General features: G+C 40.1%; 1 protein-coding gene across 9 annotated transcripts in view; it reads left to right on the top strand.

The window, feature by feature from the left end:
- The first annotated feature begins 1,651 nt into the window (after window positions 1–1,651).
- The window catches only part of GRIA4 (glutamate ionotropic receptor AMPA type subunit 4), a 211,852-nt gene continuing 199,118 nt past the window's right edge, over window positions 1,652–14,385 (top strand). For 4 of the 9 annotated variants that reach the window (XM_068181405.1, XM_068181402.1, XM_068181404.1 and 1 more), the window contains exons 1-2: window positions 1,652–2,184; window positions 3,326–3,484. In XM_068181405.1, coding sequence (XP_068037506.1) covers window positions 2,097–2,184; window positions 3,326–3,484 — 247 coding nt within the window. In that variant the 5' untranslated portion in view covers window positions 1,652–2,096. The remainder of the gene's footprint in view (window positions 2,185–3,325; window positions 3,485–14,385) is intronic. The other 5 variants (XR_010996327.1, XM_068181403.1, XM_068181400.1 and 2 more) reach the window with 3 other exon arrangements.

Genomic DNA, 14,385 nt, shown 5'->3' with positions numbered 1-14,385 from the left:
TTGGGGAGAATTTAGGGAGACAAAGCAGGCAAAGCAAGGAAGAAGAAAAGAAAATCAAGCAAGAACAAAAGCAGAGGTCACAAAAAGAGATGGGTAAATAATGTGAAGAACAAGCCTGCTGTTTCAGAGAGAAGACTGGAAAATGTGAGGGGAGAGTAAACAGAAGTAGAAGATTTACTGAAACATAAAGGAATGAGTGTTCTGAAATGCAGTTTAAGTCTGTTTGCCATTGATCTGCAAAGAAATCTTTCAAAAAGTAATTCATTTACAGGAACTTCGCCATCTCCCAAATGCACGCACACACAGAGTCATGCACACAGCTGGACATGTCCATGCTGAGAAGTCTGTCTGTCTATACTTCTCTGCTTTCAATGTTCTGTGCTTACTCTCCCATGTGGTAGATGCTAGGAGCCCACAATCATTTTTCACAAATCACTGTCACCCTCTGCAGCAGATAGAGGGGTTGTCTTTCACCCTGCAACAGGAGAGTTTGAGGTCACAAGGTGCAGTAAAAAACGAAGAAAGTGAACTTGAATGAAAGGAGGCAAAACTCTGATCTTAGAGCAAATGTGTGTGTTTCAAAGCAGAGCCACAAAGTTCACCTTAAAAAAATCAATACTCTTTCATATTGTCAATTAACATTTTAAAATTATGCTATTGCAACTCCAGTCATTCCCTGTGACGGATAGAAGTATCTTGTAAAGCCACATGTGAAGCTAGAAGCTCCCTCCCCTGACATACAGCTATTGTTGAATGATTTCATTACCTATCATTTATTATATATATATATTTTAATTATTAACTGCAATAGACCCAGACTACTGGCAGCTCCTCTGGGAAACTTCCAAGGCTTGAAGAGAAAAATTCAAAGGCGCCAAAAAAAGACTAGACACTAAAAGAGCTCCATTATTTTCTCCCCACTAAAAATATTAAGAAAGAAAAAAGGAAAAAAAAAATTAAAAAAGGCGGGGGGGGGGGAAGACAGTGAAAAGTAGATGGTGTGGGAGCAGTGAAGTTTTCCCTTCCATTCGCTCTCCCTCCCTTTGGCACGAGTGTCACAGCGCTGAGCGCTCCCCTGCTCTCGTCCCTGCGCTCCATCCTCTGCCGCAAAGCCCGGCAGCGCGGAAGGTCCCGCTGCTCCCGCGCGGAGCGGAGCGCCCCCACGGGGAGGGGGGGACACGCCTGCCCAGCCGCGTCCCCGCTCCGGAGCCGCTCAGCACACTCACATCCGCCCGGCCACCTTCGTTAATAATAACAGGTACTTATGGCAGCAGCCCCACTGATGGGCTGCCGCGGGCGAGCCTTCCGCGCCCAGCCCCAGCCCGGGGCACTGTCCTTGCCTGGTCCTCCCGCCGGACTCCCGCAGCACAAAGTTCTGCGATGCTGCGCGCCCGCGGATGGGCGAGCAGCAGGAAAAAGGCGGGGTGAGGGGAGCGAAATAAAAAAAAAAAACACCACCACCACCACAAAAAAAAAAAAAAAAAAAAAAAAAAAAAAAAAAAAAAAAAAAGCCCCCCCCAAAAAAATTAAAAATAAAGAAATAAAAGAAATAAAGGCAAACGGCGCACCCGCGGCCGGCGCGGGCGGGCTCCGCGGCGCGGGGCGGAGCGGGGCGCGCACGGCGGCGGCTCCCGCCCGCGGCGGTGCGGGCGGCGGGGGGGCGCACGGCGCATGTCCGCCCGCGCCGCGCCGCGCCTCCGCCAGACGCTGCCCCCCGCCGCCAAACTCACCACCATCTTCTGCATGTGCAACATTTGCAGCCGGACACACTCCGCTCCCCGGCGATGGAGACTGCGGGAAAAATCCGCCGCGGCGGCATGGCTTGCTGAAGCGGCAGCCGGGAGAGAGGCAGGGCGCGAGAGGGAGAGCATAGCGAACAAATTTTAAAACCAAACCACTAGGAAAAAAAAAAAAAAAAGAATAAAAAGAAAAAGGAGGAAACCTCTGTTTTTCTCCCCCTTCCCTTTTTTTTTTTTTTTTTTTTTAATTTTTTTTTTATTCCTGGTTTTGTGTGTATCCTCCTCGCCCTCGATGCCTCTTTGAGCAGCATCCAGCGAGCGAGCGGGAGAAGGCGAGACAGAGAGGCAGAAGAGAAGATGAGGATAATTTGCAGACAGCTTGTCTTGTTGTTTTCTGGCTTTTGGGGACTAGCAATGGGAGCTTTTCCTAGCAGCGTGCAAATAGGTAAGCGCTGCATTGGACTGCGTGCGTGTGTCCAGGGGTTCAATCCTTTGCGAAGTGAGTTGGAAAGGAGGCTCTGAAGGCAGTTTTTGTAGATTTCTCCTCCAGCACCATCCCATTTCCGTGCCTGCACGAATCATCCTCGTGTTTCTGTGTATGTGCCTCCGTGTGTCTGTGTGTGTAAATATTTCTGTGTGCGTTCGCGTGCGGGAAGGAGGATGCTTGTCTTGTGCAGAACTCCTTCCAGCCCTTGGTGTGCGATATCGGCAGGGCAGGAAGGGGCTCGGGGCTGATGCCCCTTGGCTGCTTCAGCCCCCTCCGACTCCCCGTGCTTTTGCCTGACTCTCGAAGTAATGACGAGTCCCGGAGGTTGCGGTAGCCGGCAGGGATGGGCGGGGTGGGGGGGGAGGTAAAAGGCTACACCGTCCTTCGTTCCTCTCTGTTGTTGGAAAGTTTAGGGTTTTGTAAGTGTCTCCCTGTAGTCCTGTGCCCCATCCTCACCCCTTTCCCATCGCCTCCTGCTTCCCTCCTTTCGGACGTGTTTGGGATGGGACGCAGCTATCTGAATTCTTTCCAGCTCAGCTCCATCACTGCATCATTTCTTGTGGACTTGTAAAGATGCTGCTAATAAGGCTGAGCTGCTCCCTGCCTGCACATGGCTGCAGAGGAGCAAAGTTCATTATCTTCTTCTTCAGTGCAGATTATCCTACGTCAAGTTGGTATTCCCTTTTTTTTTAATCCAGAAAGCATCGTTCCGCTTAATCAGCCCACCACTTAATGTGAGAGGCTGTTGAGCAGCTGATTTACCAGTGTGTTCAGTATCAGGGAGATGGAGGCTAAACACTTTAAAAGGTCACTGTAATCATGACAAATCTGGGTATTTATGTATGAAAGGCTGAAAACTGAGAAGTCAGAAAAGAAGCATGAATGCATCAGGGTGGTTAAAATCGATTGAGGACGGTGATTTAAAGGCAGTGGTTGTGATTATGAATACGATTAGTTCCTTATCCATTAAAGTCTTAGGACTTGCCTTACTGGGCAGCTTTGGGAGAGACAGTTGCTTGGTTTTACAAGACAGTAAGTGGCTTGCAATGATTTACCCAGCTGCTTTTGCTTTTGCTATTTTTTTTTCTGTTTTTTGTAGGTGGTCTCTTCATCAGGAACACAGATCAGGAATACACTGCTTTTCGATTAGCAATCTTTCTTCATAACACCAGCCCCAATGCCTCCGAAGCACCTTTTAATTTGGTTCCTCATGTAGACAACATTGAAACAGCTAACAGCTTCGCTGTAACAAATGCCTGTAAGTAAACATGCCACTGATCTGACCACCTTACGCATAAATTGCAGTGGAAAGAACAGGAAACCACGTTGTTATCTTGCATTATAAATACATCGGGAAGTCTGTCTTCGGTACAGATAGCCTTTGCAGAAGAGCAAAAGGGGCAGCAGTCCTTGTTAGTTCCTTAGTGGAGCAAAATCCCCTCTCCTGCCTTCTGCTGACTAACCTGATGTGACATTTACTTTAGTAAAAAGTAAGCTGCAGTATTACTGTAGTTTCTTGTTTCCTGGTTTCTATGGAGATGAATTTTGTTGTTGTAAAGAAAAATTATAAATGTCTCAATAAGTACATAAACCCCACACTTTTGTTTGCTTCTGTGCATGCTGTGCCTTGAGTGTATTTGAAAATATATGATAATGTTTGTGCTCCCAAATGCTTTTGTAATGGCTGGAAAGGGGACAGGGAAGCAGTGGTGTGCAGGATAATATATCTGAGTTGCTTGACGCTGCAGTTGATCTGGTGATGTCACTTGAGGCAGCCCTGCTCTTATATTCTAGGTTGTAAATGTCTCTTACCATTTCGTAATGCATACATCCTGTGGATATGTCTCTATGCATCCATACATTGGTGCCAAATCAAGTTAGTATCTGATCTACTTGATTTCACAGACCACCTCAACTGGAACAAATATTGTCGTCCTACTATATATTTTATAAACACACACACACCCACATACACACAGATAGCACATACACAATGAAAGGAAGACAGAGCAAGAAATGCCCTTAACAAATGAGGTAACATTTATTTTCTTTAATTTCTATTTTTAAAAAAGTGACATATAATTAGCTGAACTTGCTACATTTCAGTCACCCCAGGGTTTTTACCAGTGGTTGAAACACGTACTAGATATGCCTAATCTCTTAGAGGGGCAAAGCATTATTTCTATTTATTTTCGTGTATGTCTGGCTTCTTAAAAGGCATTCATATTATTATGTAAGACAGTGGTGTACAGTGGGGCAAAGCTGAAGACTCTAGTAGTGTTACTACTTTGATGTTCATATTTAAGGACTCTATAGATTTTCCTTTGTAGCTCTTAAGTTTTTGAATCCCTCCTCTTCATTCAAGAGTGAATTGCCTCTGGAAGTAGATGCTCTAAGTGACATTGCTGAGCGAGTTTAAAATAGAAATATACTGGAGAATGCCTAAGTGTTCATGGTGCCTTAAAAATATGTGCTCTGATTCTCTTCACTTTCTCACTGCCATCTCTGTGGCACTTTTTAATATGTAAACATACAATATGCTGTGCAGTTCTCATGAATAATTTATTGCATGATTGCTAAATTTATTTATACAAGTCTTTGCTACTTCAAGTTTCAGATGACCTTGCCACCTTGTTTGAGCTGCCAAAATGGCTCCATTCATTTTATGCAGGAAAGAGTGATGTCCCATAAAGCATGAATTCTGTACTGAGCAATGTATTAGTTGTGTGTAGCGTGGAAATCAGTATCAAATTCCATAAGGTAAAAACATTTCAAAAGATGCTTTGAAACTGGAAGGAATCAGGTCTGTGCAGGTGTAGTTCATTGAGAAAATATTACAGTTAATGTCAACTTTTGCATGTCTTCCACGGAGACCAATGACACAGTACCTTTTTTAAACTTAAATTTTTAGCAAAAGAGGATGGGACTAAAATTTTTGTGTACTAAAATCAGTAATTTTAGGTGAAGTCAATTATTCTAGATTCTACCTATGCATCTAGTTCTGACAATTTCTCAGGCTATTGCTACATTTTGGATTAAGGATACTGCTTAGCCTTTCCATTTGAATGTTAGTGAATTAATTCTGATTTGCACAAATATAAAATTATCTAAAAATTGGACCACTTTTCTGTGTAAAACTAAGCACCTTAAATTCAAAAAGTGTTTGCCCGAACCTTTGCTCATTTACACTGTTTGCAGCAGATTCTTCTCTCATTCCAACCACCTTATGCTATTTTTGTTTTATATTTAGCTGAGGAACACCTCTCCCATTATGTTTGCTGTCATTTATAGAAATAGTGATTCATAACCCGATCTTTTTTTTTTCCCTCTTTAAGCTGAACCCAGTTTCAGTTCCAAAGTGTTTAATAGCTTTAGAAATGATGAATCCTTGTAGTATGGGGGGGGGAGGCAGAGAAGAAAGGGAAAATTAAATTTATATGCTTATGTATGTGTATGCTCATAATATTCTGTACATTTGTATTAAATAGAAGTAATCCTAAAGGCCTTATTTATGTTTCTACTTGCCGCTTAAATGCACATGTATTTTTGCATTAGTCCAAGTTTGCATTTATTTCATGTTTTGCAGTCTTGTGCCAATAATCTGACTACTTCTTCTTTTTAAAAACATTTTATTACTGAAGAATATTTTTTAAACAAGAGATATTCTCCTAATGAAATCTAGGCAAACCAACTGACAACTGAATGAACATATCTCATGTTCCTTAAGCTAAATGTGAGCAGAGTCCTGCAAAAATCAATTGTCTGATAGCTGGAGGACACTGGCTTCCATGTGATTGAATTTCCTGGCTTGACAGAGGCTTCTAAAGCACAGATGTGTGAGTTTTTCTGACCTAATTAAAGAAAGCCCCACCATCAGCTCTGAATTAAGCGATTTCATGGTAATATGAAATGAAAACTCTTTGCTGAACCACTGTGAAACAGTGAGTTTGGACCTTGCTGTTGTGTAGAATTTACTCAGAGCACATGTCCCCAAATATACAGTACAAAAGCCTGAGAGCTGCTGGACCGAGAGGAATATTCATGTGAGTTCAAGCATAAAGCTCTGAGGCATTACCAGTTTCCTCTATTTCTGTTTCCATTTCCTGCAGAGGTTACTTGTGAAGATTCAGGGCCTGACCTCTTGCATGTGTCAGGGACAGTAGACAGATTATTCCAAAGGATGGCAAAGGATACTAGCAGGTAACTCACTGCAACACTGGAAAAACTTTAATGTTTTTTTCTTTTCACTAGGTAAAAAACATACATCAAAATGTTCACCCACGAGTACTTTTGGAACTGGAAAAATTTTGTGTGATCAATGTCACAGCTAATCGCCAGTAGTTATTTTATGCATTTTTGTTTTCTTCAAACAGGCCTAGAACATTAGTATTTTTATTTTAAATCTTGAATGCATATGAAACAGATTGTCGTAGCAGATAGAATCTGTTGTGAGTTATCAAAATTGATCTGATCTCTAGCACTTTGGAGATTTCAGTCCTTTTTCTTTTCCCTTCACATTCACGTGTTTTATTTAAACTGTTCATTTCTTTTGCACTACATACATTATTCAGAGAATCCCTCTTACTGACAGAGCTGAAATTATTCAAAAACATGAATAGTACAAGATTCTTACTCATCAGAACACAATACACCAGAGCTGAAATATTTGTCTATTGGCATACATTGGTCTGACACTTATAAGCAGGAAATTCTGCTCATGATTAGAAATCTACCTGCATTCAGTTTGATTTCAGATGTTGGAGCAAAACATTGATTTTTGGAGAGGATTCTATATATTTATTCTTTAGCTGAATGCAAAATAAATTTCTTCCCTCCGTGCACCTTCTATATACTACATTAGTATACCTCAGCAACACAGTCAACATTAAATGTGCTTGAGTAATTATGAGGTAGTGCTATGATTTTACAAAGAACTATTTGCCTTTCAGCTCTTGTCTTGTGGTTGAGAATTTTTCTGTTGAAGTTGGAAAAATCCTTAATCTGTAGCATCTTGCAGTTCTTGAACAGAATTAGGCTAAAGGGGATGAAGAGAGATTGATTCCAGTCTTTCATTAGTGTTTTATACTAAAAGTAAAGCATTTCTCTTTGAGTCTGTTTGACTTCATGTGTATTCTGAGATTAATATATACCTAATAAGTGTAATTTAGGGAAAATGAGACACTTCCTTCCTCTTTTGCACAGTTCTGTTTTTACTAGATTTTAATCCCAGTAGATGCAAATCTCCCAAAGTGTAATCTTGTTTATGTGCCACATGGATGAGAAGAAAAGCCTACTGGAATTACAAATTTTGTATCTTGGAATGACTTTCCTCTTTCACCAGGAGTTAGTGTTTTTGACTCTTGTGCCCTCTAGATTTATGTGAGGTTGATGACCTGAAATTGGAGGACCTGATTCTGCCTCACTAGTGAGAATGCAGTTTCTGGGGAAGATCTACTGAGGCCAGAGGCCGCCCTGAGGTCAGACAGGAGCCTCCCGTATCACCCTCACCTCTCTGTGTGTTTGTCTCTGGGCTTGTGCATTCTCCTGAGGGGAGAGGCAATGTCATTTTGGAGTAAACTTTCTGCTGAGAACTCCAGAAAGTTGAGGGAATAGACTCACACATAGTATTGCCCTTATATTGTGACTATCTGTCATTTTACCTACAGGAGTTTCAACTTTGATATTCTCAGCTGCACCGTAATGGAATTTTCATTAAATTTAGTTATTAATTCTGCTTTATAATTACAACTCAATTTAGCAATAGAAGCATAACCTTGGTTGAATAATCAGTGTCATTTAAAACCATGGTGTTCTTTATTTAGAAAGTGAGGTTTCATACAGCTGAATAGTGTTTTGCTATCAAGAGCAGTGCAGTATTCCCAAGGATGCAGTTTGAGGTGTGTTGGGAGTTATCCTACAGTCAGGTTTTAACTGCAAAAGCAAATAGTGTACCAGTTGTCTAGAAAGATGGAACTAGATTAAATTTTACCCTTCTAAGATATGTTCGATTACAAAAATCCTTTTCAAGTGAGTGTTTTGCTTTAATATGCAGAATTTATCTCAAGCTAGACTCCAATTATTAAAAACAATTTCTCTTAACATTTTTTAATATTAGCACTTGCTGATGGAATCAAAGAATATGTGTGTACTTGGGTGTCATCTGTATATATTTAGAGATAAGAACATCCATATCCAAAGAGTTTCATAGCTCTAAATGTGACATTTGTAAATAGCCATACAACAGAGAGAAGATCAATTGTCAATATCTCCAATCCATCAGAGTCTGGTTTTAATTTTCAGGGTTATTGTTGGTAAAATAAATGATGGGCCTTCGCTGACATACAGTCAGATTTCTACCCTGGAAGTCCAAAACATTCATTTCCCTGGCATTTGTCCTAGCATGTTACTTGACTGACTAAAACTTTAAACTCAAAAGCTTTATAGTAGCTTATAGAAGTAATTTAATGTTCATTTCAGAGGATTAATAAGAATGACTGTGTTTCTTCATTCCTTTTGCAGTAAGCAAAGCAGTGCAGTACTTCTTGTGCAGGACAAAGCACTTTAACAAGTAAATTAAATTGATTAACTTCAGCTTTATCATTGTGATCTGAGTTTGTACACTAGTCAAAATAACTCATGCATTTCATTTTTAGGTCTTGATTGTTTTGAGACTTGCTTGTTCATGAGAGGGGAAGACGTCTGCTTTGATTTCTTAATGGTTTTAGATCCTACAATGAATTGTTCAATTCCAGATTGTGAGCAGGTGAAGTTCTTTGGATTTAAACATGTTGGACCAAATAATCACTTCCTCATAGTTCCTATTCCTTAATATATGACTGATTTAAGGGTATGAAATCTGTGCTAGTGCAAAAGTGAAGATGTCCCTATGATTGCACCAGTGTAATTATAAGGAAAATGGGCCTGTTCTCTGGATTTCCATTCCTCTGGGCACTTATCTTGAGGCAAAGATTTTGGACTAGTACAGCACCAAGTCTGCTTCTGCAACTGAGGTGGGCATACCGAAGTTATGTGGTAGGTCACAAAGTCAAACTAGATAATTTATTTCTGTGTAAATCAAGAATTGTTCTGAATTTTGGAAAATAAATTTACTCAAAAGTATCTGATCACAGTGTCTTGTTTTGAAATTTTGGCTTTACTTTTAATATTTTTTTCAGAAATTTTAACATCTTCCTCTATCTAGTTCAGGTTCTTACTAGATTTTGGTTGTTATTATGGTTTACAAAGATCCTACTGGCTTTTATCAATGTTGATGTGGATTCAGCTGTTTGTCAATGCAGTTATACCTTGAGTTATCTCAAAAATTCTATATTAGTGATGTCTGATTTCAGGCACTCAACTTCAAATAGAAAGGCTACCCTACATTTTGGCACTCAGAGATATTCTAGTGTTTTCCCGAGTCCTTAGCAGCACCTGCCTTCCTGTTGGGAGCTGCTTACTGCTGAGCACTTAGGAAAATCTGTCCTCCTCTGTGCAATAATGCATGAAGCAAGTGTCTTCTGTTGGTGCTGCTACTTCCTTGTGAGGACTGTTTCTTCCCTGATCTTTTGCCCATAGTCCAGATGAAGTCTGCCTGACTTGTACAAATAATTGCAGGTTCCATATGGTGAGAAGATGGAACCAGAGTGACACATACCTCTCACTCTTGTCCTGGCTACACATTGGAAAGACCCAGATCATTCTTCTTCTTCACCAATTCCTCCAGAGCTGACTATAGCTAAGTTTTATGTTTGACTAAACTGGAAATACCCGGATACTTACAACAAAGCTATTGTAATGGCTGGATTTTGACCAGCTATGCTAGCATTAAAAAACTCCAATGCAAACCCTGGCCCTTGTCCTGCAGATTTTTTTCCCCCACACAGAGCTGTTTGTGATTTAAATAGGGGCTCTACCTGAGCAGTGATTGCAGAGTTTAGAACCTCTTAAAAAGAAGGAGTAGTAGGAATCCACTTTGTTTGCAAGGGGAATATGTTCTCATTTTTCATCTCATAGCTCAAATTTTTAAACTTACTAAATTGCTTAACTCCTGTTATTTTTAAAAACCAAAATGTTTAGCAATTGGACCCCTGGTACATAATTGCCTGTTTACAAAGGAAGTCAGTTGGGCTACTGTTTTCTTGTGTTCCACAGCCTATTTCAGTGTTGTATTTATGTGCAGCAATTGCTCCTGAAGCATGCAGGCTTGCGCAGTACCTTTCACGATATTCAAAACCAACATGCAGGGCTTTTTCCTGTAAATACAAATGCAGTCCAAAAGAAAGAAAAAGTACTTACACTTTTCACTATATTCTTTATTGGGTTATTTGTGGGGAAAGGCTTTAAACACATTTTGAAGATGTATTAAAATACATAATTATTTAACTACTCAAAACAGCTCTCTGTTTCTCACTTTCAGCTTTCTTACCCTCTGTGGGGTAGATCCTGTGCCATCTCTGCATGCACACTATTCCAGTTGCTTCTGTGGTGTATTTTCATAATGAACTTTTAAACCCATAAAAATGCAACTTCATTTTTTATTTTCTTCATCTTTTTATTTATTTATTTATGTTCTTGATGTAAAGCAAATATGCCCAGTGAATATCCATCAAATTTTAGAAAAGTTCACAGGTAGAGAGTTAATTGCTGAAAAGAATTGAGACCTTTATGCTTTGCTTGCCACAGTTTCCAAGAATATGGAATTTACATCCTCACATTGTGGTATCAAAGGTGATGTTAGTATTAGAAATTACCATACAAAATAGTCAGGAATTATTATAAAAATAATCAATTTTTGTTAATTTCTTTCTCAGAATTGCCTTATGCTTCATTTTTGTTTATCATCAAGGTCCCCTTCCAACCCAAACCATTCCATGATTTCTTTTTGTTAGTGATTTCACTGATGTCACCATGTCAGGGTCAGATCTGTTTTCCCAGTGGGAAAGGTGATTCATGTAATAGATATCCAATGTAAAAACAGCAGAAAGAGAGGAAATTCCTGTAGAAAAGAAAGTACAAAATGTAGCATATTATTTTTCCCCAAAGTCTTCTTGTGCTGCTTTTATATTCCTGACATTCAGTAGAGGTGTTTCACACTACTAGTTAGTGTGAGATATAGATCTGGATGATGCTATGTTAATGTCTGGAAAACATGGAATATAAAGGAGAAAGATTTTATCAAACACAGATATATTCACGTAAAATTCAGGAAAGAAAGTTATAATAATTTTTAAGTAGCATGTAGCTGTCAATAAACTGAGCTCTCTGTTTTTTCACCTAAGATGATGGGGGGAAAAGGGAAGAAGCTTTTACAGACCCTCAGTCTCAACAGAGTAGTGTAAGATCTTTCAGTGATTTCCTCCAGATTTTCTGTATGGATCTATCCTGGAGAGGTTTGCTAATAAATGCCTTCAGCCTTGATAATTTCCATTCATTTAAACTGAAAAGAGTGTTTAAAAGTGGGATTTTCAAAAACACTGCATCTGGAAGGATAAATTCCTTTAAAAATCAATAGTCATGGGCTCCTGGCTGAGTCGGGAGTTTTTCTCACTTCCTCTCCGAGTAGAAAGCATAAGCCAAGTAAAAAGCTGGGTTTTGGGGCTGTTTGCACACCCTGTTAACACTGAATCTAGCTGTTTGTGTGGCCTGCAATTGAGAGCTGGTCAGGGGTTTTTCTTTCTCAGGTCCTTTGTTTAAAAATCAGTATCTTTGGTCAGCTTCTCTGAGGTGGTAAAAGCAGCAGAGTAATACTGTATGATTTGTTATTATATAGATTAATTAATAATTAGAGTTGCTGCCTGGAGGCGCAAACAAACATTCAAGCAAAAGAGCATAAGAAGTGTAGAGGTGTATTGGGAGTACCTTCATTGGCATTTGCTGCAGGATTACATAGATCCCATCAAAGTGTGTCTGGAAGGTCAGGTGTGATGCCAAATGGAAGTGATCTAAGTTAGAAGTCCTTAGAGATGATGTAGGAAGGATGTGAGAGCAGTCTGGGGGAGGAAATGTTGACTGATGGCTACGAGCATCATTGCTTCAACAAAGAAAACGTAAAGGTCACCAAGTGAGTGGGAGTGTGGATAGTATGCAATAGTGTCCACAGATTAAGGCTAAATGGGACCATTTTGGTCACTCTGTGGGACCATCAAGATGCTTGTCAGCCAACCTCAATACCTTTATTTAGTGTGTAATTTTTTTTTCCTGAATAAATCCAGTCTTGACTTGAAGACAGAAAAAAATCTCAGGTAAATTGTCATGTAATCAAGACTTCATTGGGATATGTCATCCAGTGTCTTTATCTGTGTTGAATGTAGGAGCCATAAAGAGTAGGCAAGGGAAAAAAGTCTATTGAGTTAATTGTTGGCTTTTACTTTAGAGGGATACCATAATCAGCATGATTTTCATCCAGTTGTCAGAGTTGTGCAGCTCCCAGAGCCCCTGAGGTTTGTTCTGGATGGTTGGAACTGTGTCTTGCCAGCACAGAAAGGTGGCTTGGGACACCCTTAGTAGCATGGTTTAGTTATGGCAAGACTTACTGGGGCCTTTTTCAAGTTCCTTTGAAGAATGCTTAGGGTGACACAAATGGTAGGACTTTTTCCCCTCTCATAAGAGAAAAACATCTCCTAACCCCAGCAGGGACTGTGGCTTGAAGCAACAGTAATATAAGCTTGGTAAATGTGTTCCAAGATCATTAAGTACATTTTTGCTAACAAATGTGTGCTAATCCCCATTATTTGTATTCACAGACTCATCTACCTACAAATTCAACTTAATGGTCATATATGTTACACATATTTCACTTTCTATGAGCCACAGAGGATGTGAATCTATTACTGCTTTCACCTGGAGGCTTTGGGCTGTTAGCTTAAGATATCAAGAGTTATGAATTTAGCTTTGGAAATCCCTAGTTTCATCTGCTTTGTGTGTCAGATGAGATTGCAGCCTGAACACAAACATCATGATGAATGAGATTTAAAACACAAGAATATTTGCAGAAAGCACAAGACTGAATAAGGGAATACAAGAAGTGCTCCCATAGCTGTCTTTGATGATCTGTTGCAGTGTTCTGAATACCAGATGTACATGGAAGGAATAAAAAAGGACAAACCTTTTCTTTCCTGATACTATTAACTCACTAAAACAGGGACAAGTAGTAACAGAAGACCTCAACAATTAATTTTGGTTGTAGCAATAGCTGTATTTAGAGCATTCTGTTTATTCCATCCATTAAGTGCTTTACTTAAATTATTTATTATTCAGTTATTATTGAAATCAGCTGGAAAATGTAAAGGTCTTTTCAGATAACTCAGAAAAAGAACAGGCACAGTTAACACAAATGCATGTGTGCAGCAGGTAATTGACAAGGTTTTGGCAAGGTGCTGCATGAGATGATTTGAAGCCCAGGTGGGAGCTGGATCTGCCCTGGTTCTTCAGGCACCTTTGCAGACTCAGAAATGAGAGATTACCTGGAGCAAGGAATTTAATTTAGAGTTTGAGATTTTGCCCCGAAGTTGCTCTTTGCCCTCCGTGGATGCCCAGCTGGGTGAGAGAAGAGCTTCAAGATACATCAGGAAACACCATTATGGAATTATGGTGTATTAAGGAAACACCATTATTTGGTGTTGGAGAAAGAGGATTCAGAGAGCAGAGAACGGACTGACATGGAGCACTACTTGCTGCATGGGGAATTTTCTGCTTCTGAAACCAGCTGTAAGGTGTGGCTGGTGCTTGTGAACCAGGCATCATAGCTGGTGTGAGCTGACATGACTTCAAAATGCTTTAAGGTGAACATGTGGTTGTGACAAGCTGAAAACTTAGTACAAAGCGGTAAGTAACACTTAGACCAGACATCCAGTGAAGCACAGGAGGAGTAATAGAATAGCACAAGACTGAAAAATACTCTTCCAAGAGACACAGAAAATTCTGTTTGCTTCCATCAGCTATCTTCTTCTCTCTTCTCTTCTGGTTTTTATTGTTATATGCCCCAGCTTTACATGACAAAATGGGAGCAGTTTTCAAGAAGCACCACCAGTGGAAGCAGTTGACATGGTGCTTCACATGCTCTGCACCACTGAAGAGGATCCAGGCATCCCAGAACCAAAATCATAAAGTCCCAATTCTACCCCACAGCTAGGGACAGGCTGTTCTGTCTTCTGGGTTCAG

Source organism: Anomalospiza imberbis, chromosome 2 (genome assembly GCF_031753505.1).
Source record: "Anomalospiza imberbis isolate Cuckoo-Finch-1a 21T00152 chromosome 2, ASM3175350v1, whole genome shotgun sequence".
Taxonomy (NCBI): domain Eukaryota; kingdom Metazoa; phylum Chordata; class Aves; order Passeriformes; family Viduidae; genus Anomalospiza; species Anomalospiza imberbis.
This window is presented reverse-complemented; position numbering and strand designations above follow the sequence as displayed.